Raw genomic sequence first — 20,260 nt, 5'->3', positions numbered from 1 at the left:
GACATTTATTTATGGTATAACATTTATTAGCTATGGAACATCTATTTTTGTTGGAGATTATCATCACGGCAAATCTTTTAAAAGTATTTTTTCTGAAAGAAATTCCTATCATTCAAGATCTAAAACGCCTTCCTCCAGATTAATTCGTGGGAAATCAATATCAGAACAACGACATTAGTTCTAAAATATGATTCGATCTCCTATTGATATCTTTGCAGAACTATAAAATATAATATATATATAAATCTAATATATTGTATTAAATGACATTCATAAGAAAAGTAAATATTCAATAAAACAAAGAGAATCAATTAATGAAAGTAGTATAAAATATTTTCGAAGAAATGTGCGAGCTGTTTTTATGATTCACTCAATTCACATAATTTTAAACATACTTTGAAGAGTTTATAATCCGAAGGTTCGATGTTTTATCAATTAGTGTTTAATGTTGCTTGGTAATCAGCAATAAGGCTGATGTTGACGGTTGTGAGAGATCATTAAATTAGAAGTAAACAGGGTATCAGGTCCCTACAGAGCTGAGCACTGGGACCATGGATGATCTTTTCTGCTGCAACAGACCCTAACCGAATGAAAGCCAGAATGTCAGCCGTTGAGGACCTCCTAATGTCAAAAGGGAAGAGTAGTTCTCGACCCAGTGACCTCCTCCTGGCCCAGATCAAGGCTGGGCTGAGAGATCATTCTACCATAAGATTTACATGCACTTCAGAAATTGTGAGCTTAATTTGAACCATTCAAGAGTAAGAATGCTGTTATACCAAGCGAAAATGTGTTTCTATTTTACAATTATTATTACAGGTCAACTAATTAGAAGCAGTGAAACATGCAATACCACATTGGAAATTATTCGCCAAATTTTAAATTGTTGTAAAAGGCCGGACTATCATTATTGAAATACCTTTACCTATGTATTATCCATGTATGCAACAGAGAGACATAAAGAACACAATTTAAATACTCTTTACCACAATCTATCTGCTATTATATTGAAAGATCTCGCACTGCGACTGAATGATCTATTGTGCACCCTACATGAACCGAACTTACTTCACCGAGTCTCATATCTTGAATCGATAAAATATATTATTATTATAATATAGGTCGTGTGCGAGTTAGGCTAAGTTGCGTTCTAAATGTGGGAAATTCTAAGTTGTGCCGATAATGTAGTGATGTGTCGATACGTGTTGATAAATGGCCAAATGTGTGCAGTGTAAAAAATCCGAAAAAATCTCCCATTTGGTTTAGCATCAACTTAGCCTAACTCGCACACGTCACGTCCATATTAAATATATACCTAAGTTCTTTCGTTTTGCGTATCAGAGTAGTCACAAAACGTGCACAAAACCTGCAAGTTCAATAAAAAGTAAACTTTCAAGTAAACATTAGGTAACCCACAATATAATCCACAACAAACCCTATGATTACTCGGCAAATTCCATTTAAGGACTTATCATGCAATATAACTGCCTGGTTTTCATAAAGTATATCCAAAGCTATTTCCATTTTCTGTCATCATAGTCCATGTCTCCCACATTTGTATTGGATATGCTTTTGTGGAAAAATCTTGAAGATGAAAGTAAAAAGTACGGTAAGCAACATAAGGCGAAGAAAACTTGTGTATGTCTTTGAGTCAGTATCATTGATTTCCGTTTTTCATAACCATGTTATAATGTCGATATAACGTTGGAATTATATTTCCGAAGTTTTGTTTCAACACTAAGATTATTAAACGTGGCTCTTGCTTTATTCGCGTTGTTACATATTACTGTTTTACTCCTAAATATTCCTTATGACACTTTCTATATACTAAAGTTTATTATACACACGGTTTCCAAGTTTTCACCTTCTACAATATATTAACAGGAAAATATGTCAAAGCACTATATCGGATAGACATAAAAACAGTTTTTCTGGTGTTGATTTTCAATCTTGCTATGTATTTATTTATTTTAAGTCAATTCAGTTTTGTGTTTAAGAGCATTACAACTGAGGTTTGGTAGACACGCCTACTATATGCACTGCAGGTCTTCTAAGTAACAAAAGAGTGACCAATGGCATAATGACAGTTGAACAATTCTTTTAAAACTTCACCTAGGGCCAGAATAAATAATATTGGAAACAGAAGACATCATAGTAAGTCGTTGTGAAACAGTGGCTGAGCTAGACCAACTCTGCACGTCGGCGACATCAGAATTGCGAGGCCCCCTTTATAACCCAGTTGTAAAAGTAAATAAGTTACATTGTAAGGCAGTTTCCTAAGTCGTTGTGTATTATAAACAAATTTTCGATTGCAACTCATTACACTGTTCCATAACAACACGAACCTTCTTAATCCGATCAATATATTAACAAATAATAGTTTAAATTTACAAATTCTAACCACTCCATAAATTGTTTTTCCATCCAAATAACTCTGATACCAGCAAAAGGACGGACATTATAAACTATCGAATGAAATCGTATCGTAAAATATTATACAATTATAAATTTAGCCTATGCAAGTTATTACTTACATTTCACTATATCTTAAGTTCTAAAAATTGCAATAAAAAATACAAACCTGATTATAGCTTTCGAATAACTCGCCCTCTATCTGTGATTTTTAAAATTTGTAATTAGAAAAGATTTTTGAATCCCTAGTAAAGAGAGCTGATTATAAAATAAAAGTTTAATAAGTTAAGAAAGTGCTATATATTTCTTTATAGTGTTTGCTTAGCTTACTATATATGTAATAGTCAGTGTAGAAATTATAACTACAGTAGACTCTTTGCTTAAGTAATACCTGATATAATTGAATCTTCTTAATAATAAACGATCACATATTTGTGTTGTTTATTTTATATTACAAATGCAATATAGAATTGTAAACTTACTTAACTGCTTTATCTTTGCCTTAATTGACGAGCACAATTTTTAATCCATAAAATATCTGGAAGATAACAATTAACTAATTAAAACCAATTTTGTGTTTTAAGACAAAATGCTGGATCGACTATATTTTTGTTTACCATTCAATCATGTCAGATAAATAATGTTCTAAAGAATAGGTGTACATATACATATCATCATTTGATTTCGGCGGGGCTTGAGCAATTGAATATCCTCTTGGGCTACGTACCTAATAAAAATGTCAAATCATGTTTTAATATCTTCATTGGATGGATAATATAAATAAATCAAATAATGTAGATCATCGTAAAAAATAATTATACCAAAGGCGTCATAATCAGATATATAATATCAAAATGCGCAGATTCTATATATAACGTAGTAATATGCATATACAGATATAAAATTATATTACTTTCAGGTATAAATTATCCTTTAGAGTCTTAAGTCTATAATTTTCGAAATAATGAAAAACTTGAATTAACGAAACGAATAGAAATTATATATTTCATTCTATAGTGAGTGAGTCTACTATGGTTATTGTTTTTGTAGTTCGCAAGTATATGTGCTTGTTGTCTCTTTCGGGTGTGTTGAACGGCATTTGATTGTCTAAATCGACGAGTGACTCCAGGACGTACAACAAATCGTTCTTAGAACGCAATGAATGAATTTGCAATGAATTTTACTTAAACTAACTCAATTAACTTTGTGTAATTTTACTTGAGAGACCATATGTTGTCGTTTTTAATTTGATTTTTTTTAAAAAGTAACTTTTATCAAAATAATTTTTTAATTAATATAACTCAATTACTTGTTCCTATTCAAAACATATGCACATTCCAGCATACCAGTGGTGTGTGCAAGAGGACCTTTGGGATTCACACTGATCATATTATAATAAATAAATGGTTAAAATAAAATATAATTTATATTTTTGGCATAAAATAACACAGTTTATTTGTCACGATTTTGATTTTAGCAAACTTATAGCTAATTATTAATATATATATATATTGTTCCTTTCAACATTTCGATATATGAGTTCATATATAGTTCAATTTTATGTACAACTACATAAATAAAATACAAATCTTATTTATTAAGAATTTGTGATGCAAAACTACATTTATTCGTACTTGACTACATTTTTATGAGAATTTTAATGTTTTATATAATGAATTATTATCAATCAACATACTAACAGCATCTGCTGGCAGTAAAAATTTAGGGGTACTAGTGTTTCTAACAGTTCTAATCATACTATATGAATAAACTCTTCTCTATAAATATAAATCGGATTATCATAAGTTTTTTCGCTTTGCTGCTTATTATTTATATATAAATAAATCTATGTTAACAAATAACAACTATTTAAATATATTTTTTAGGAATAAAAATTTAATCGCACTTGATTTATTGCACTAGTTGCAAACTAGTTTCGTATTAGATTTTACAAATTGTACAATATCTATATATATATATAAAGATATATACTTAAATTAATAAATTTAACAGGATATGCATAAAATAATGGGAATTATACATAAATTATCAGCAACGTATACTTATATGCTATATACAAACATATATACAAACAAATATATATATTAAGATATTTGACTTAGGATATTTGTACGAATACACTATTTTTGTAAGTCCCAATTCCAATGACAATTGCTGTAATCTTTGAATGAATCAATGGATCATTCCAAACTATATTTTTTGTTCACTGCTTTGCCTATACTACGTATAGGTTAAATCCAGATTTTATCAGATTTGGGAGCATTCATACATACAAATTCTTATTTTGTGCATTTACATGCGCATATATTTATTACAAATACATCGCATTATGTATTTCTATTATATACAAAATAACGCTTTAAATTATAATATTAATTATGTATTAAGTAAAACTAGACAAGTTTAAACTAAAACATTAAAAATAAAAAATTATTAATATTAATATCAGGCGTTCATATTTTTTATAACAATATATGTATATACATATTGTATATATTTATATACGATATGTAATCATATATATACAAACTTGCACTTCTATGTATATAAGCGAGTACCTATTTTGTCATTTATCTTTTTCTTAGCGTGTACTTTGCCAAAGAAGGCATAGGGCCACTAGTTTGTCATTATTGAGGCATTTCGTGTACTTAACTAACTTAACTATTATTAAAGTAAATCTTAAAAATAGTTTCTATTTCAATAGAAAATATCAGAATTTTTAAACAAAATAATTACAATACTTTCTTAATAATTAAATATAAACATTAACATATGTATATAATTATTTTTTATACCATCTCACAATATTCTCAACTTACACTAACACAAATATCAACAAATTTATTTATAAAAATATTTATAAAATATATTTTAATTTTGGCAAATAAGCATAACAAACTAAAAAGCGCAGACTATACTATTTCCATCTCCAAGTCCGTTTCATCTTCGGAGTCTAAGAGTTTGCGTTTATCATAGCTGTGGATGACTTCATTTATGCTATTAATAGGCCGCACTTTACCCATATTTACCACGGGACTTTGTGAATATAGGTATATCGCGAAAGACACCATCGCAATGGCTAACGCTGTATTGACATAAATGGGGATGGCGAAGAGAAAGTAACACAGCACAGCTGTGAATAGTAGTTCCAATGCACTAGCAAACGTTTTCAAAATGGAGTTCATGTATTTCAGGAAAAAACTAGTTACAATCCCAATGGCTGCATTGTTCACAATAATAATAATCACATTAAAACGAAAAATGGCACTTAAACTTTCCCTCGTGAAAGCCGCTAAAAATTCATTTCTCAACAATAAGATGATTGCATTGCAGACAATTGAATCCACATACATGTACACATTCTGTACGAATATGTTAACCTCAGCGCCTTTATCCTTCAGTAAGTACTCATTGTAAACGCCAGCCAAGCACGAGAAAAGTGTCTGAGCCACTATTAGTAATGCACTTAAACTGAAATCAAAGCCAGTCATATTTTTGTTCATCATCTTGGCTGTATCGCCACCATTGGCCACTTGTGTTGTATTTCTCACGAATATACTTGCTGCTTCGCTATCATCATTGGCATCACTGTAGAAACTGTTAAAGTTCAACTGCTTCAGCATGCAACCGATTGTAAGCAATATCAAGGAGATCCATTGACGTTTTGTGAGGTATTTCTTGAAAATGATCTGTAAAAACAAACTAATAGTTAATAACGAAATGCCGTTAATATATCGTTTATATAAAAAAAATTATGATTTGGTAGGTAGTATTCGAAAGAAGAGCAATCAGCAATCACTCAATGGATAGATTGCAAAGAAGCACACTGAAGTTTGTATAACTAGAACGTTACTATTGTCTTAATAGTAACTCCTTACCTAAGTACTCCTTTTAGAAGAATTTATTGTGCTCTATATTTTATCTCTATGTATAAAATTATTTAAAACTTCCGAGTACTCATTTTTTTTTGTGGATTATTTTAAACAAATTAAAGCTGGAATAAAAACATTTTTTTCAAGACAAAACAGCTTGATTTTTTTGTATAATAAAGCTTTACTCAGCTAAAATTTTACTATATACTGACCTTACTACGCCCCTGAGATATAAAATTCGAAAAAAATTAAAATAAAAACTATTTTGATGAAAAATGTCTTGTTTACAAAAACTCAACAAAGATAAAATGTATTTCAATGCGAACATATTGGATCCACACGTAGTAAAAATGATAAGACTTCCGGGTTGTGTTTTAATAATAATGAAAAAATTGGATTGAAAATATGCTAGTAAGTCATGTCGACACCCGTGGCAGTAAAACTGAATTGACATTTTAAGAACTGAGCTCGGATTTGAGAACAAATACTGCACGTACATTTTGTTTATATCAGATAAGTAATGGTTTTACATGAGAAAATCTTTTAAAAGTAGTTTTAGCAAAATTTTTCGTATGCATTTTTTTTATATTATAAGTTGCAAATATCACGGAATAAGTCATATTTTCTTCGAGTTGCAGAGAACGTACCTATTTAAACATTCAGTTAGAGCTAACAAGGTATCTATAGAGATAGTGATGTAGCAATCTTATAATAACATTCATTCGAAAAAACCAAATTCAAAAAACCGAAATGTGTAACAAGGTATCCATAGAGATAGTGATGTTGCAATCTTATAATAACATTCATTCGAAAAAGCCCAAATTAAAAATGTGTAACAATAAAAAGTAAATACGTTACCAATTATACCTTCTGCTCAAAAAGTACTCGGATTTTGTAAATAATATACACAAATTTAAATTTTATTCCAAATTTATTTTATCTCCTTCAAAATATCCGGTTACTTTTTGATCACACTTGAAATATTTATCTAAATTGTATATATATCTACTACTTGTGATAATTTACTAATTGAATATCATGTCGCAATACGAGATAAATAACGCAAATTTTGTTAGCGGGGTTCATTTAGGAATTGTGTTAATGAAGTTTTACGTAATTGCGCACTACCTAGTATGTATGCTGTACAGAGAATGATGAAATTAAGATTTAAACTATTTTTATACATAAAATTATAAAAATGTATATAGAAAAGAACTAACGCTAACAAAAAGAAACCGAAGAAAAAGAAGAGAATGGTAGGCTATTTTATGACATGTTAAGGTTCCTCAAAGATTGTAACTCGGAAATGGTGAAAATTATACGTTACGTCAGCTTGACTGATCATATCTCACGCATAGACCTGTTGGTTCTTAGCGATATCAGATTAACTGTTTACTGCATTGCTAAGGACAAAAAGCTATATGCGTGACTTATGTAGATTTTGTCTCTAGAAAATGTCTCTATTTTGTCTTAAGAAAAGTGACAGCAAGCATTTTTTTAAGATTTTTTAATGTGTATTTTAGACTAGATCTTAGTGTGACAAGAACCTAGTAAAGGCTGGTCTAACATGCGACGCGAATTTTAGGTCAAATTATTAGGTTTATTATTAAAAAATTTCAATTAATTTCAATCATTTGGAGTGCAAAGCAGTTGAGAAACACTGATTTCTGAATGAAATGTATTATTGTTATCTAAATATTATCGCACATAATAAAACAATACAAGTAATTAGGAATTCGTATGCAAAATGCTTTAAGTCTAAATTTACTCATAAACATTTATAACCAAAACATATTGACTTTCGATAAAAAAAAAAAAAACATTGGCATTTAAGCGAAGTGACTGACTGAGTTTACTCAGTCAATGTCTGTGCTTCCCAGGTGTGTGACTCTGCTGGTTTTTATATTATTTATGTATGCATAATAAAATTAATTTTATAAATAAACATTCTTGACTGACCTAGAATAAGCGAGGGAAAATATAACGTAAATATGTGGAATGAATATCGTGTCCATATATATAATATACAGTTAGTACTCACTTGAAACAAGACCCCAGTTACAACTACACGTAGCTGTAGTAGTAAATAATATGTAGTTGGATCGAATGTCGCCAAGTTCACAAATGCCAAATTATTGTATAGACAATATAGGAATGCTGGCACAAAGTATAGCATCATAACGTTTGAATCCTTGCGCACATCTCGAACCAAGGATTTGAGATTATTTCTGTAATGAAAAAATCATATTTTCACTAGCAAAAAATTTAAAAAGTTTTTATTATACATTATGAAAATTTAGTTTCAGTTCAATTTCAATTATTTATTTATTAATTTTTAAAACAGGGTAAATTTCTATACAGACATGTCAGTCTGCAGTGGGAGCATTAATCCAAGTAACAGTGTTTCTAAATTTATTACTAGTAAATATATAGTTAAACCAAAGATACTTTTATGTATTTTTTAAACATTATTGTTTTCTTTGAAACAATTTATTTAAGATTTTTAAAAATATATTTCAAGTTCTAATCAGCAGAAAAGACAGTATACACTTAACCTATTTAAATTAATAATGAAATTAACATAATTTCAGAAGAATTAAGGATATTACCCACAACGATTTGAAATAAATGCATTAGCAATTCAGACTTTTTTATTTTTAACACAAGCTCCAGAGCAATCGCATACAAATCAGGAGCTACTTAACAACGATAACCCGTTCAGCACTTCTGTCTGAATTTCACCGTTGGTAACATATGCAAACTAAATATTGATAATTCTTCTAACTAAATATTAGAATATATTTCGCGTAAGTATGAGGTCAACTATAAAGTTCAGTTTAACCGTTGGAACTTCATTTGAATTTTGCAGATCGTTAGGAAGCCGGCACAATCAAGCTTCCCTAAGAATGAAGAAACAATCCGAAGCAAAAAACACTTCTAGATCTTTAAGTTAGCGATACAATAAAAACTAATTTAGAACCTATACTTCTTTTAAAGTCGGTTTTATTTTTTTAAGAATATTAACTTTTATTTCGAGCGTTAATTTTTTATATATTTCTATAATTATTTCGACAAATTCGATTTGGCCTTCATCAGGAGAATTCGTAATATTAGGAATTGTAAAAAAATTAAACCGACTTTAAAATAATTTCGACGTAACAATTTAAAAATTAAAAACTATATTTTTTTGAAGTTTCGCTTAAACTCGTTTAGATATATTTAACGTAATCTGTTAGATGTGTCCGCACATCTGAGATACACCTTTCTTAAATTTACTATGTTCAGTTGTTGTTGTTATTGTTCCGAACTTGAATTATCATGATTTTTGTATCTTGTTATCTAAAAAATATTAATGTTTTTATGGTGCTAAATGATTAAAAAACGCATGAAATTGAATTTTTTAATAAAAAGACGATAATTATTATATTGACTTAATTGAATTAAAAATAAGATTTTACAAGCTACTTATTACAAAGTAGTTACTTATCATAAAATTGTTTATGAGTCATCATAAGTTCCTGTAAAATATTTATGTATAATGTATATATATTGATATATTTTATGACAATTAATATTAATCATATGTGTGCTATATTAAAGTAGTTTAAGATAGCAATTATATATATTTTAGTGTGATTATTGTAGGAACGCTTTATTACATTAGGATTCTGTAGTGACGCATTTACAGCAAACAATTTATTTTTGGTGATTTTATGATAAATGATTTTTTTCAATTTTGAATTATTTTTTTTTATGGCACATCGATTCTTATTCTACAACTTCGACCGTTTTTTAACACCGATATATTATGTATTGAGTATATCTTATGCTCAGGTTTTACATGTACATATAATTGTTCAGTTAATATTAATTAATAGAAGTTATGGTACGATATATAAGTCAATTTATCTGTTTCTCAATTTCATGCGGCATCCTCGATCCATCTGTGGGGTTTTGGAGCCGCTAAATAGTGTGCTGCATAATTGATTTTGCTTAGTAAGGTGCAATTTATCGAAGGTGGATGTCATCTGCTTTGGAAATTATATTTTCTTTTAGATTGTTGCAGCTGTATCAGTGAATATTGTAAGAAATTTTCAGTTTAGCATTCCAAATTTTCATTTTAGTTGCCTGCTTTCCAGCAGGTAAAATTAGTAAGAGTTTCTTTTATTCAAAGACATATCTTCTATTTATGCTTATCAACAACATTGTTTGATTTAAATTGTATCCAAGACATAATGACCTACAACTTTTACATTCTTAATTCTTCCTTTTCACACAATGCTGGCTGGACATTATAAATAGGTCTAAGTTCAATCAGGTCTAAGTTGCAAGGTACCTTTATCCATGCTAGTTTTAATTAAATTTCGCCTATCGCTCATCCGTTCTTAACCTTCAAACAACTCTTTCGCCTACTTAACGTCTACCTAATCAAAGTTTCAATTCATACATTCGTATGTTTCTCGGACTTTAACAAAAACAACAAGTGAAAGAGGCAAACAATATTCTTCATATCCAAAAAACATTGATTAACGTTCAATGGCTCTGTAGAGAATATTTCTTGCTCTTTAAAGATTATATATGTATAATGACTGCTTGTTATATATTCTGGTTCTTCAAAAATAGGTTGAGCATATACTGAATATTTAATTAAAATAAATTTCACTTATTACAATCACTCATGCCGCAACACTTAAGATAATGTTTGCAATTATTCTAAGTACACCAGTAATCCGATCCGAAGTAGTAGCTAATACTTCCTTACGGACTATAACTGATTCGAATTTGTAATTATATATCATGTTTATACTTGTTCGCAGATATACATATGTATATATATTAAAACTTCACACACACACACACACACACACACATTATTTGTGTCAATGGTAGGAAGATTTAACTTACTCGCGACAATATAAACTGGCAGAAACCAAAAGCTTAAGAACCTCCGTTAATAGCACCACTGTCACCGTGTTATATTTATAGGAATTGTTTGTTTCCTGTGAAGCTGTCACAAAAATCCCTGTAACAAATCAAAAATATCGTGTTTACCAACAAAACAAATAAACATTTTCGACATTTTTACCTTGTCCTATAAATAATGTCATATAAAAGATAAAAATCACAAAAGTTAATTTTGTCGGGAAGAGATCCCGCCAATTCGCAACCATATTGATGTTGACTTTAATTTAACAAAATAAATATAAATTTGGTTTAATTTGTTTTGTTTTTCGTGCAGCAGAAGCTACTTTCGCACATCCACGTCACTTCAACTGTGAGTCAAACAAAATTTACAATACAAATCAACGTTACATTCGTCTTTGATAATTGTGCTATATTAAAATAATACACCATTATAACAACATCTTGTTTCTTTATAGGTTTTTTAAGTAGCAATTTTTATCAACTTTATTGCTGAACAGAAAATTGTTTTAATCACTAAACAACTAAAAACAGCTGTTCAACAGTGTTGCCAACGAAAATTTTTCACTACACGCACTTCGTAAGTGTATTCGTTCCGTTGTATATAAGCAATAAATATATATATATTATTACACATCGTATTCAGGGGCGGCACTGAAGCTTTTTAATGTTTTCTTATTTGCTGACATGCGTCGTTTGGAAATATTTTACGGCAAATGAGCTCACCATCACATTTTTTCTTTAGGGTGAGAGCGAAATATATTCATATTTTGTGGGAGTACAGAGTAAACATACAAAACAAAGTATTTGATTTCATATGCTTTAAAAAAAGACCCCAAACTACTACCCTACTCGATTGTATCAGTTATCTCGTTTATATTAGCTGCGTTTCAGCAAACATGATCCGCTCAATTTTACATGCAAAACAAAAACAATGGGGTGAATCAGCAATTGATCTGGTTCACTTTCTGGTTCAATGTGGAATGTGTGTAAAAGATAAAAGTGGAACGTATTTTAATGCAAATGAGGTTGGCAATGCGATGCAACGGTGCAGTAAAATTATAAACAAATATATTTATTTATTATTGATTTTATTTATTTATTATTTATTTTATGTACTTATTTATTTAATATGTCGTTATTATTTATTTCTTTGTTTAAAATAATGTTTTAACTATTACTATAATTAAAATTATTACCTTATTTATTTACGTTTTATTATTATTGAAAAAGTGTTGTTTGATAATTTATTAAAATCAATTAATTTGAAATGAATATATATAAATTAAGTTGAATACATTTATTTAATTAAAACAGAACAATACATAAGGATCCAGGCTCTCCAACATAAACGTTTATAAAAAAACCATTTTCATCGCAAACTATCTGCAAAATTAAGCTATAGTCATGCTTTCTTTTGAAATAAGCCTATTTGCTATGGTGTGGTGCATTTATTTTTACATGTGTACTGTCTATGCAACCAATTACTAACGGGAATTTTTTCGAAGTTTCCACTTTTGCATTATTAGCAAGTGCGTATTTTATAAATTAGTGTCCAATTGATATACGCTTAACACTAGTTCTTTCAATTATTCTCCATACAGAAGCTCTTGGTATGCCAAAACAAATACCAAATTCGCAAAAAGTATTCATATTTGCCATATACCACAAAAATATATAAAATTCCTTCATTGCTCTCGTCCGATTGTGATCATCACGGTTATTTTGCATTTAATTATTGGAATTTATTAACAAATCTATTAAAATATGAAACATAATTAATATATAGCAATTGTATTTTTTATGTGCAAATACCAATCAAATAATCTTTAACGAAAGAATTATTGATCGTTTCCACAAAACTTCCACTATATCCATGCTGATGCACTTCATCCCTTGAGTTTAATACACTTGAACTAGTATTTAAAAAGGGAATGGAAGAATCAGTTTCGCTTGATGATTCTAATAAAATCTGCAATTTTCATTTATTTACTATAGAATTAAATTTAAATTTTAAAGTAAATACTAAATAAAAACTTACATTTAATACTTCACACAGCTCAACAGTTTTAATTTTTTTCTATTTTTTAGATTTTTTGTATTCAAAATGTTCTTACTTATTTTTTTAGTGCCAAAATTATTCACAAAAATCAAAAAATTTTGTACACAAACCCAACTGTCATATTTCATGCGTTGCCAATTATTTTCAAACGTGATCCGTATCGTTTCAGCAAAGATAATCCAGATCATTGAGCGGATCATGTTTGCTGAAACGCAGATATTGTATGACACTTTAAACCATATTAATTTGTAACCATTTCCACACCTATGAAAGCATTCTTAAGTCGTATCGAGACATTTTACCTGTTTACAATAAACACATTAGCTTTCTCAGCTATGTGCAGTCGAATCTCGCACTGACGTTTTAAAAGCGCTCGCAGGTTGCTCATTGAGTAACTGTAAAGAAAGCGTACAAAACATATACAAAGCAATAGAACGACCTATTGCGGCCTATGTTACTCTAGTATGCAACCCCATATCACTGAAATACGCACTGGATTAATATACAATTATGGCAAAATACGGCATTGCGGATTGCAAGCAGCTGTTATCGCAAGTTGATCGTCTTCATGCAAAATGTTTCTTGCAAAAGATCATAACCAACTTCTGTCAACTTCAGTAGAGGCCTCCCTCCAAGATATATTTGTCTATCCCTCTCTTCGTGTTATAGATATATTGACACCTTTTGCAATGAAGGTAACATCACTGAGGTCGAATATAAACGTAGACTAACAGCCTTATACATAGATGCAGTACTCCATTTGAGAATGAGGCTGACTTACAACAAGGTTTTCAATAGACTCCCACCTAAATCTCTCAGGAAAAACGACTGTCCCCCGTGCAGCATGAACTGTCCTAGCTCAATTGATATCAGGATATAGCCTAAAAAAAACAATAGACCTAAACACATATCCCGCCTAATAGATGTATCTGCATAAGAAATGGTTCGCTTTTACATTAGGACACATTTAAGTCAGTGAGGCGTACTTTCTTAATAAATGCTGGTATTCTGTTATGGTATGTAGGAGGCAGGGTAGGACTAAAAATATGGTCATCCCAAAGATTTAACATAGAATCACTCTTGCTAATAGAATCTGCTTTCGATCTCTACAAATTTATTATAATGACTGATCGATAAGAAGAGATTAGGTGTGTTCAGCAGGAAAATGTTTCGAATAATAGGAATAACTTTGTTCTTATATGCAACGAGTACTGGATTAGATAAATAAAGACTTATATGATTTGTATTGCGACAATGACGTAGTTGGGATCATTAAAAATAGTTTTCGCTGTTCCGGTTAAAAAAGCATATGATTCGGTATTGCTTAGAAGAAAATGCAATACAGTGTACGAATCTTTTTTAAAAGAATTTGGTGCCGAATTATCCAACATCGTTTAATACCGACAGCTGATGACAGCTTTGCGCTGATTAAGCTGACTGGTAGAGGTTACGAAATGGGGCCAAGAACAGTTGAAATTGTCAACTAAATAAATAAGTATTCATTCTCTCTTCCATTCTCTTTTCCAATATAGTCATACATGTACATACATAATGCTCATTATGCACAAAATTATATATATACATATCTTGCAAAGTGAATATTCCATAACAACTTCCGAAGTTGTTGTTTTGTAAATAATATTAGTTTATTTTGGCTTTTATTTAAAGACATAATTAGGATAAATCATAAAATATCGATCACTGATCGACATGATGCAAAACTGTACAAAAAGGATTAAAACAGTATACAAACATACTTTGAGCGAAAACAAATCAGAGTATCTCAGTAGCATATATACTACTGGGTATAGTATGTGATTATTAATAATTAAATATATGTGGAATCGTTAGTCTTGTTATGAACTATTGATATTGTTTATACATGACTCACATACCATTTATAATAGAAAGTGCTTCCCTCATGCGTGAGTACTAGCTAACATAAAAGTTTTTTGTTTACATTTAATACTTAATTATTAGGATTAATTATTTCACGTCCTCGCGTCAGCACTGCATATGGATTTTTTTTCTTATATAAGATGACCTTCTTAGTATAAATCTATACAGGCTAAACCACACTTTCCTCATGCAAACATTATACCACACATCATTTATTCTGATAACATACGATCTTACAAATGCGAGGAATATGCTTATTTGTCATATAGAGACGTCTTCAAGATATTATTCTTGAAAGCGAGATTTTCTGTTGAGAAAATTTTCACCGATAAGACAATGAAAATATTCGTCAAAAAATAGTTTTTATAGTACGTATACAACTATTCACCATATATGATTCACAAACAAAAACAGTCTTATACAAATAAAAAACAAAGTAAATAATATTATATTGTTTTTATTACACTTGTTTGTCAATTCTGTTATTAATTTTGTTAAGTTAAAATTAAAACATTACAGATATATATTATCGTCAAATTTTTAAAATGTAGAACTATCAAGAATTTGATATGAATTTGTTGTTTTTGAAAAACTGTATATGGAAATGAAGTTGTGTTCTCTGACGTGGTTGAATTTGTTCTTAAAAACCTATTTAAATGCAATTGCATCAAGCATCGAAGCCAGCGACTGAACAATATTATTCTGCATAACTATATCCACTTTTTCTTCTAAATGACGTTTGGGATCCTGCTTGCCAACATTTTTAATAGCCAGTTGTTGAGGCGTCATTTTTTCTTCATCTTCTAATGCCTGTATATAAACATTATAATTATTATTAATTAAAATTTATTGGCTTCATAATATAAAGTTTCACTTACCTTATTGTAATTTTTGGCCAGCTCCAACATATCTTGTACAGTCTTTTCATTAATATCGCTATGTTCCTGGTAGTCGGCAAGTGTAAGACCATCCATCCATGATTTCTTGTGTAAGTTAAGCAACATTTTTTGTTCAAGCTCATTTTTTCTATAATTAATGCTAATCGAATAGTAATGTCGGTTGAGGCCATGAATCAAAGCTTGTACCGAGGGTTTTTGTAAGTGACCCAAATTCGATGTGGTTTGACGAGGCTCTTGTCCAAGTACCAACGTATTAGGATTTATAAGACGAAAAGCATCAATAACAACTTTTCCTTTAACTGATTGTATCGGATCAACTACAACAGCAACGGCACGTTCAGAAAGTGCCTCAAAAGATTGTTGTGTATTTATATCGACACCAGAAAGCCAGCAACCAAAGCCAGGATGAGAATGGTACCAACCAACAACCATTTCAGGTCGACCAGTTTGCTTCAACATATCTAACATTTTCGCCTGAAAAACTGGATCAACTGCTTCAACGGATACTCCTGTGCCTGTTTGTGGCATTGCAAAAACGTCAATAACATGTACGGTGTAATCATCAACGAATTCGCCCAACATTAAACCCATGACTTCCATTGGTACACCAGCTCGACCATGTTTTAGCATTTTAAGTAAAGCTAATGACGAGATATATACCTGCTCTGCAGTATCTACAACAGGAGCGTCTGTTGGTGGTGGAGCCTGTGGCATAGCGCCGCCTAAACGTAACAAGCGATCCATTTCTGATTAATAATTAATGCAATACAAAAAGATTTGTTTAATCTATTTTATAAGTTATTGCACTCTGTAAATGCAATATATATTAATTATTTGACGAACTTAAACTTTAACAACACCGCGAAACAACGCAGCAAAATTCACTTCTTTTGGGTTTGACAATCGCCAAATGTGCAAGTAATAATCAACTAAGTTAAGTGCTGCCAACTTCACACAATTTGGATCAGTTGAGCGCGGATGGTTGCATTAGGGATTTTAAAATAATACAAATATATTAAATTAATTAATTAATTGTTATAATCTGTAAAAATACAAATGTAAATATTGATACAATTTTTTGAGAATATATTTGTTTTGAACCTTAACATATATGACAATTATTAATTAGTAAATAAATTAAAAAATTTATTTCAATTTTATATGCAAAATATAAATAAAATTTTATAAAACGAAATAATTTATATATATACAACAATTTAATTATATTATTAAATGTATTTAAAAATATATTTATTACTAAATTAAGTGCGCAAACTAAAAACAGAAAAACGACAATAATCAAAATAATTTGAATATCTTATATATGAGTGAGGAAACATTAGGACTTTTTGGTGGCTCACTGTTGCAGTCTGTCAAGTGTTATGTTTTGACAATTAGCGAAAATAGCATAATGCAAGCAAATTACATTTTGTATAAAAATATATATTTAACATAGATTGAAAATTAAAAGGAATACAAAATTAAGAGGAATGGGAAAAATGTTGAAAATTTCAAAATAAAACACTGAATTTTTTCTTTTTTTTTCCAATTTTCAAATTTATGAAATTTTTGAATTCTGTTTGAATTCTTATTTACATATAAATTTTGACATATGATTGCAATATTCGTTGGAATTTCCAATGAAGGAAATGAAGTAATTCATTCTTTTTTTAAAAAAATAATACTATAGCTTTTGAAATTAAGCTCTTTGATGTATTAGACGAACATAAAAAACTTTTGCGTACGATGTTGGTGATAATTTTATCATAGATTAAAAATATTTCTATCATAAAGTGAACACAGTTATATATGTAACAAATTTTATTATAAATATTCTTTCTATTTAATTTATATTAATTACGATTAAAGTTTCCTCACTTCAGCTACGCATCCATGCAGTGTTGAACTTAGTTCATGTATATATGTGTGTACAAAAAGAACAGTCCTGTCGCGAATTAAGAGCTTTAATAGTACGTTTCCACTGCTTAGCTAGTAAGCTTATCTTACTGAGTAAATTTCATTAACCATACAGAGTTTCCTCTCAGAAACAAAATTATACCATAAAAGACGATTACAACATTGAAAATGATCGATATTTGACACATGAAACAAAATGTAAACATAAACAAACAATCAAAATTCAAAATAAACAACATGTAAGAATTTTCTTAAACATTTGTTTTTTTTAGATATGAAATATATAATTAATATAAAATATATAATAATATATGTAATTAATATAATTAATTAATCCAAGGATTAGAACTGGTATTTTCACACCATTGATCACCTTACTGTTCGCTTATAGCGCACTGCAATTATCGAACTGCTACTTCAGTGATGAGTTTTCATAAATATAGCATAAATATAGGAGTCATTAACTCGTCCAGGATAATCGCAATTGATGTAAAGGAAACGGTATCTGTGAACATGTATGCATGTTTACACGTTTATTTAATTTTGTTTACTTTATACATGAAATTAATATAATACTTGCCTAAAAAAAAGAACGGTCGAATACTATTCTTTGTAGTAGTAGTAGTCAATAGCATTATTGGACTATTATTAGTGACATCTATTAATTATATTGACAATAATTAATAGATGTCACTAATAATAAATTGAGAACTTGCCCATTGTGGAAAAACCCAAGACTTCGAATCCGCTAATGCACTCTTTTATCTTTTCACTGTTTAATGGTAAAACATTCATGTATAAAGACAAAAGAGTTTTCCACACTTCTGCACAAAATTCTTTCAAACACTTACAAACTGTGGCCTTTCCAACGCCAAAAAGATTTGCAATGCTTCTAAATTCAGCTGATGAGCCAAGACAGTAAAGGCAATTGCAATTCGTTTTCTCAAACAAATTGCATACCTAAAACAGGTGTCTTGCTTTTTCATATTTTTCAAAAGATGGCATAGCTTATTGAAAGATTAAATGCTCATGCGAAAATTTTCTTCAAAAAACTCAGGACCATTTTTTTTGACAATCTTCTTTCTAAATTTTCTTCGTTCTTTTCTACAATAGCAAATCAATTAAATTTTACTTTTTATTTAACAATATTTACTGCCCGTACTTACCAAAGTCCAACACTTGCTTTGTTTTCTAGTAATAATTGAAGAAAGCACTATCATTTGTTGATTTTGAGTAATTTGTAATTTTTTATATATTAGGGGTATTCAGGCAACTGATTAGTTGCTTAGTTGATACAAAAACTTCATATAAAAAAAATTTTGCATTTTGATGTTAGTCAGTTGCTTGAACGACCCAAAATGCGTAATCTGATTAGTTTGTTGTGTGTAAATGCTTGGCAGCACTCGCATCAACAGCAAAAGCGAAACATACGTTAACAGTGAAAATTGTTTACACACAATTCAAACAGCTGAGAGAGATAGCTAACAAATTTCTATACAAAAGTTCATTTTAAGTGTCTTGCTTATTATTACCACACTTGGGACTGGCAGCACTATTAATCAAATTTGTACTAATCTGAGAATCACCAAAATAGTTGATTCCCTGCTTAGTTTCATTTTTGTGTGCAAATTTTTGTTGTAATCAACTACTAAGCAACTAATCAGTTGCCTGAATACCCCTATTATTGTATTTTTCTTTGTGTATGCAACAGCTGCCCCTTTCATATTTTGAATAATATCACAAACATACATGAAATTATTTAAATTTTCTACGTTTTCCATGGTGATTTATTTTCTTCTAACAACACAAAATTTAATGTCTTCTGTTTACAATTAAAATGTAAATACAGAAAAGCTCTAAATCTAGATCTTTTTGACACATAAAAGCTCTATCCCATTCCTTAAGTAACTTGTGATAATGTAAACGCTAAAAACTCAATGTTACTATACGACTTACTAAGTAATCAGTGGAAACGTAGTATAAAACCAAAAAAAAATGTAAAATCTGCGCCGGATTATTAAAAGAAGAACCATGGTTGCTGTGGTTTGTGATTATTAATACAATTAGTTAATACGTATGTAATGCTCTGTTATGTTATGTAAGGGCCATGTTATGCAGTGTCTCGCGCACGACAAAATTCGCTCTTTCGGGCTAGGCCAAAAATGCATGTTATGCAGAGTGTCACATCTGTATAGCCAATATTTTCACAATATTTTGGTACTTTTTGGTTGTACCTAAATTTAAAAGGAGATGTAGAT

At 29.7% G+C, this 20,260-nt stretch overlaps 2 protein-coding genes and 1 long non-coding RNA gene across 3 annotated transcripts; all 3 read right to left on the bottom strand.

The window, feature by feature from the left end:
• Positions 1–4,913: 4,913 nt before the first annotated feature.
• Positions 4,914–11,733, bottom strand: LOC119687654 (UDP-galactose transporter senju). Its single transcript, XM_038102060.1, has 4 exons — positions 11,389–11,733; positions 11,208–11,325; positions 8,344–8,530; positions 4,914–6,119 (listed from the first exon to the last, which is right to left on the bottom strand). Exons 1-4 carry the CDS (start codon positions 11,471–11,473, stop codon positions 5,343–5,345), a joined length of 1,167 nt encoding a protein of 388 aa, XP_037957988.1. The 5' UTR covers positions 11,474–11,733; the 3' UTR covers positions 4,914–5,342.
• Positions 11,734–15,631: 3,898 nt separating this feature from the next.
• On the bottom strand, positions 15,632–17,044 carry LOC119687653 (26S proteasome non-ATPase regulatory subunit 14). Its single transcript, XM_038102059.1, has 2 exons — positions 16,065–17,044; positions 15,632–15,996 (listed from the first exon to the last, which is right to left on the bottom strand). Exons 1-2 carry the CDS (start codon positions 16,827–16,829, stop codon positions 15,835–15,837), a joined length of 927 nt encoding a protein of 308 aa, XP_037957987.1. The 5' UTR covers positions 16,830–17,044; the 3' UTR covers positions 15,632–15,834.
• A 1,313-nt stretch (positions 17,045–18,357) lies between these two features.
• On the bottom strand, positions 18,358–19,251 carry LOC119687256. The gene is made up of 3 exons (XR_005253124.1): positions 19,169–19,251; positions 18,854–19,106; positions 18,358–18,507 (listed from the first exon to the last, which is right to left on the bottom strand). It is a non-coding gene; the product is annotated as an uncharacterized LOC119687256 (long non-coding RNA).
• Positions 19,252–20,260: the final 1,009 nt, after the last annotated feature.

This window comes from Teleopsis dalmanni, chromosome X (assembly GCF_002237135.1).
Source record: "Teleopsis dalmanni isolate 2A chromosome X, ASM223713v2, whole genome shotgun sequence".
In the NCBI taxonomy this organism is placed as follows: domain Eukaryota; kingdom Metazoa; phylum Arthropoda; class Insecta; order Diptera; family Diopsidae; genus Teleopsis; species Teleopsis dalmanni.
The sequence above is the reverse complement of the archived record's forward strand: the minus strand, read 5'-3'. Positions and strand labels throughout refer to the sequence as shown.

What these genes read in the sequence shown, in the direction of transcription:
- LOC119687653 (XM_038102059.1), bottom strand. Translation starts at nt 16,829, where the DNA reads ATGGATCGCTTGTTACGTTTAGGCGGCGCTATGCCACAGGCTCCACCA. An exon ending in TGGCCAAAAATTACAATAAG is followed by an intron (nt 15,997 to 16,064) that starts GTAAGTGAAACT and finishes GTTTATATACAG; the next exon opens with GCATTAGAAGATGAAGAAAA.
- LOC119687654 (XM_038102060.1), bottom strand. Translation starts at nt 11,473, where the DNA reads ATGGTTGCGAATTGGCGGGATCTCTTCCCGACAAAATTAACTTTTGTG. An exon ending in GACATTATTTATAGGACAAG is followed by an intron (nt 11,326 to 11,388) that starts GTAAAAATGTCG and finishes GATTTGTTACAG; the next exon opens with GGATTTTTGTGACAGCTTCA. An exon ending in GCCAGTTTATATTGTCGCGA is followed by an intron (nt 8,531 to 11,207) that starts GTAAGTTAAATC and finishes TTTTCATTACAG; the next exon opens with AAATAATCTCAAATCCTTGG.